This window comes from Bison bison, unplaced genomic scaffold, assembly GCF_000754665.1.
Source record: "Bison bison bison isolate TAMUID 2011002044 unplaced genomic scaffold, Bison_UMD1.0 scf7180017858523, whole genome shotgun sequence".
NCBI classification, from domain to species: Eukaryota; Metazoa; Chordata; class Mammalia; order Artiodactyla; family Bovidae; genus Bison; species Bison bison.
Window position 1 is genome coordinate 16,266 of NW_011489095.1, and position 5,177 is coordinate 21,442.

General features: G+C 35.8%; 1 protein-coding gene across 1 annotated transcript in view; it reads left to right on the forward strand.

The window, feature by feature from the left end:
* LOC104979710 (mediator of RNA polymerase II transcription subunit 14-like) overlaps positions 1–5,171 on the forward strand; it is a 13,775-nt gene extending 8,604 nt beyond the window's left edge. The window contains exons 4-5 of the mRNA XM_010828186.1: positions 3,915–4,088; positions 4,731–5,171. Coding sequence (XP_010826488.1) covers positions 3,915–4,088; positions 4,731–4,901 — 345 coding nt within the window. The 3' untranslated portion in view covers positions 4,902–5,171. The remainder of the gene's footprint in view (positions 1–3,914; positions 4,089–4,730) is intronic.
* The last annotated feature ends 6 nt before the right edge of the window (positions 5,172–5,177 follow it).

The following is a 5,177-nucleotide window of genomic DNA, read 5'->3' on the forward strand; positions in this document are numbered from 1 at the left end:
AGATGCCCTGGAGAAGGGCATGGCTACCTACTCCAGTATTCTTGCCTGGAGAATTCCATGGACAGGGGAGCCTGGTGGGCTACAGTCTTTGGGGTCGCAAAGAGTCAGACATGACCGAGCAACTAACATACTTGTTTATTCATCTGTTCATTCTCCAGACCTTTATTGCACACGAGGCATAAAGACATGGTGGATTGAGACTCGAATAAGGCATAGTCCCTGCCCTCAAGAAGCTCGTGGTCTTTTGACTGTTGGGTCACTTTTTTGAATTCAAAAGGGTGACCTGTAGTGAAGTTTACCAAAGATGCTAAAATATGCCCACCACACACACCCCCCTCAAAAGTTTTAAGCTATATTCAAGAAGGGTTAAGGAGTTCATATTGGAAAGGGTAATTATAATAAAATGAATAAAATCCTAAAATGATGAGAGCATGTATTAATCCACATTAATTGAAGTTAGTTCTCCAGATCCAGCTCTGCAAGGTCAAGTAGCCTTCTAGCCACTGTAGGAAAAGTGGATAGATTCTCTAAGTGAACTTGACACTGATGCTCAGATTCTTTTTTCCCATTCAGTTATGTAATGACATTTAAAAGTTTTATCAGTTTTTATAGGTGCAAGTTCAGAAAAAGCTTACACTGGGTAAATTATATTCAGATCATTTTCAAATTCTGAATTTGCCAGGTTTCCTAGATAAATTAAAATCAGCTACTCAGTGTAGAGGTAATTTATTTTTTGCACCTGACAAGCTAAGTTGAAATATTTTGATAGTAGCTGTATTTGGAGATTTATTAGGGTTTGCATATTCCATAAAGTTTCACTTCAGAAAGAAATCTATAACACAATTGTATTTCTGCCCATGACTTTCTGAAATGTCTCCTCAATTTTAGCCCAGTGCATTTGATATCTTCAGTTTCACTAAGTTCCCCTATCATTAGAAAGCTTATGTGAAAATTGCTAAAGTGAAAGGAAAAGAGGTTATGAAGAAGTTGAGAACTTAAAATTCTAGAATAATATATTTTTTGAAAGTTAAAAGAAGACTTATTTCTAGCCACAGATTTTTTTGTCTCTAGGAGTAAGCTGATATCATCCTTCTATATAACATTGGTCAAAGAGGGAGTATCTTGTACCATATATTGAGTTTTTTTTAATGGGGGAAAAGTCCTTTTATTTATTCATCTGTCTGTTGATTTCCTTGGTAAATTAAAGTTTGTAGACAGAAAGTCTTTTGTACACTGTAAAACATCATTCAAAGAATACTTTTTTAAATAAAGATGAATGTAAAGATGAATAAACTGGCTTATTTTAAGCTTATTCATCAGAAAGTTTACAATTCGTTTCATTGTTTTTGGAAATTTGGGCACCAAGCCTAATGAATCTATTTTGGTCAAAATGAAGAAGCATGGTATAGTATTTCTGAAAAGTCCCAAGGTTTCTTTTCAATAGTTAATTTGGGGTTATCTTTTCCTAAAGATATTAAAACTTTCAGTGAAGAATTAGGTATTACTGAAGTATATAAAATGTAGATGTTCAGTTTTTCAAATCCAGTGTTAAATCCCTAATTATACCATGGGTCTTTAAATTACCTGTTTGATACTACTGAGCTGTATGTTGATAAAATAATATCAAGCAAAATCTAAAACTCTTGGTTTTGATATTGAGCCATATTGTATTCATCTTTCATTAATTCATAGTATTTTCCTGTTAGTTTTTTGAACTGTGTGTCACAGTAAGTCATATTCTGAATAAAGTCTCATATTGAACTTTATACATAACGTTTCAGTATTTTTGTGACTGTAGATACTGTTGTACTTTTGTCAAGAATAAAGTCCATTAACTGGAGAATTAGAGGATTATTCACATATTGACACTTGGTGTTCTCAACTTAATGATTATTTAACTAGACTCATTAGAGGTTCTTAATGATTTTTAGCCATGCCAGACATATTAAGTGTTTAGCTGAGTGTATAAATACATGGTTTATAGAACTCTGATTAATGGTAAAACAATCTGTATAATGTTCTAGCTAAGAAAAAGAAAAATCTCTCTCCAAAGCAATATTGAGGTACAATTCACATACCATACAGGCTGCCCATTTAAAACGTACAATTCTGAGAATTCCTGGTGGTCCAGTTGTTAGGACTCTGCACTTCCACTGCAGGCGGCGCAGATTCGATCCCTGGTCAGGGAACTAAAATCCCACAGACTATGTGGTGTGGCCAAAAAACAATAATAAAAAAGTGTACAATTCAGTGGTTTTTAGTATATTGACAGATATGTGCAACCATCACCACAGTCAGTTTTAGAAAATTTTCAAATTGTTACCCTTTAACTGTCACCCGAAGTACCCCCCCAGCCCTAAGCAGTCTCTGCTGTCTCTATAGATATGCCTCTTCTGAATATTTACATATAAATGGAATCATAATATATGGTCTTTTGTGATTGTCTTCTTTCATTTAGCATAATGTTTTCAAGGGTCTTCCATGTTGTACCGTGTATCAGTACTTCATTTTTATAGCTGAATTGTATGGATCTACTGCATTTTGTTTATCATTTTGTTTATCAGCAGAAGTTGAAAGAAGCAGGATTCAAAATGGTTTTAAATATGTTCTAATCAGAGTAGAGTCATGCTTCAGGTTCAGGATGGGAAAGGGGACCTTGCTTGAAGGAGATTGATGCACAGAAGATCAAGGCCTTTTGGTTAACTTCAGGGTTGCTGTGTGGTAACAGTGTCGTGGCTCCTGATGTTAGAAGTTAGTGTTGGTGGTGTTTATAGACTCCCATTTTACTAGTCATGGAAGGTAGCATTTCTACAGGGCTATGCTGGTCTTCAGTGAAGAGTTAGAAAAAACAGTTTTTGTTTCCAGCTTCTCTGATTATTGACTATCTTTGAGCAAATGTATAAACGTCAGCCTCAAGTTTTTCATCTCTAAGGTGATGGTAATTAACTGTTTTTGTCTATTTCTTAGAGTTGTAAAAATCAGATAATAAGTGTGGGAATGCTGAGAAAATGTAGGGCATTGTGTGAGCCTGATGTGTTATTAATTCTGGATACCATATTTTAAGTTGACCACTGATAAACTGGACCATTTCCAAGCAGTGGACTAGGGATGGTAAGTCAGGAATTTGGAGATTTGAAGACTAATTGATATGGTTTGCAGTGTTCAGCTTGAAGATAGAGTGCGGCTTCCCCTATTTGAAAGACACAAAAGACTTTTAAGTATTGTTCCAAAAGGAATTAGTTTTCAGCTTCTGGATGAACTCTGTTAGTTTAGGCACACTTGTGAAATGCATTGAGTAGAGAACTGATGGAAAGGTTTTCTGTATCAGGATGAAGTTGGCCTAGATCTCATAATGGGCAATGTTTACTGAGTGTTTTATATGTTCTAGGCACTGTTCTAAAGGTTTCATATGCATAAACTCTTAATCCTCAGAACAACCTTATGAGAGGGAGAAAACCATCTCCATTTTATATTGAAAAAACAGAGGCACAGAGGGAAAGTAACTTGTCCAAGGTTACAGGGCTAATAAATTGCAGAATTAAAATTGAGACCAAGGCAGTCTGGGTCCAGGAGTCCATGCATTTATATCTACTTTATTACCAGTCAACTCTAGAAATCTGTAAGAGAAAAAGCATTTCACTCTATTTATTTTTCCTGACTTGTCATATGTATGTGTAATGTTAAGGATGGAGAAATGAATTGGGAAACCTTTTATTTAAATTGATAGAATATGACTGGTTTTAAAACTATTTCTTCTTTCCTCAAATTACTGGGAAATTTTTTGATGAAATATTTTGACGTATGGAAAAGCTATATTATTTCTTAAGATTTACTTTGTAATCAGTAAATGATATATGAAGTGAAAAGTGGCTAGTTTTCAAGGAAGCTTAATGCGTTTACCTTTTGCTTTAAAGATGATCTCAAGCTTCTTAGATCAGCAAGCCATCCTGTTTGTGGACACTGCGGATCGCCTGGCCTCGTTAGCTAGAGACGCTCTGGTCCATGCACGCCTGCCTAGTTTTGCCATCCCATATGCTATTGATGTGCTGACTACTGGGTCTTATCCACGGCTGCCAACCTGCATCAGAGTAAGTGTGTTCCCACTGCCCCCCCCCAAAAATTGAAGGCTTTGGAATTAGATTCTAGAATATTAATAAATAGCCCAGTCCCCCCCCCCAAAAAAAAACCTGTTCTGTGTTTTAAAATAAATACTTCATGTAGTTTGTTTTTTCTCTCATGAAAATTTGGGGGAGGGGAGGTGTTGAAATAAATTGGAGCCAGAACATGAGTAGCTATCAAAATGAGTTATGTATTCATTTAGGTGAGGGTGAACAGAATTGCAAAGGTGACATCTATTTCAGATGTGAAAATATGGCACACGAATTGCTTTTTGGAAGTGTTTTTTATAGAATTTGTTGCAGTTGTTTATTCACTCGACGCTATTGTATTTTATACTTCTAAGAAGTGGTAGAAATCATCTAGTGACATTAAGTTGGTTTCATAAATAGAGCATGAAGAAGACTGTTGCATTATTATCTTAGCCAGGCGACTGGTGGAATCATTGACACTCTAATACATGATAGTAATGGTCACTATTATTGGATGTAGACTGCAGAAACGAGTGTTGAGATTCTCTCGGGTAAAGTAAGAAAGTACTGTGTTAGGGCAGGTGCAGGTAAAAATTATGTCTCTTTGCACATTATTTCTAAATCACTTGAACATTTTTGTAGGATAAAATTATTCCTCCAGACCCAATTACCAAAATTGAGAAGCAAGCTACACTTCACCAGCTGAACCAGATTCTTAGACATCGGCTTGTAACCACGGATCTTCCTCCTCAGTTAGCAAATCTTACAGTTGGTATGTGCTTGGAATATATTTTTAAAGAATTGACTTGTTAGAATATTTTTTAAATCAGCTTTTGGGAGTTTTATCTTTTAAAATATCATTATGAAGTCTTTACCTACAATTTTGGTGGTGTTTGAAACTGTAATTTGTGCCATATCATTTCACTGTATCTGGAAATACAGTGCTGGTATTTGAAGCTGAGGAGAGGGCAAGATCACCTGGGGCTGGAGGAGAGCCTGGGTCCTAGAGTTGAGCCTCAGTATTGTTCCTTGATATTTAGAAGAGTTGCGTTTGATTTCTCGATGACCTGGATGCTGGCTACTGTTAAT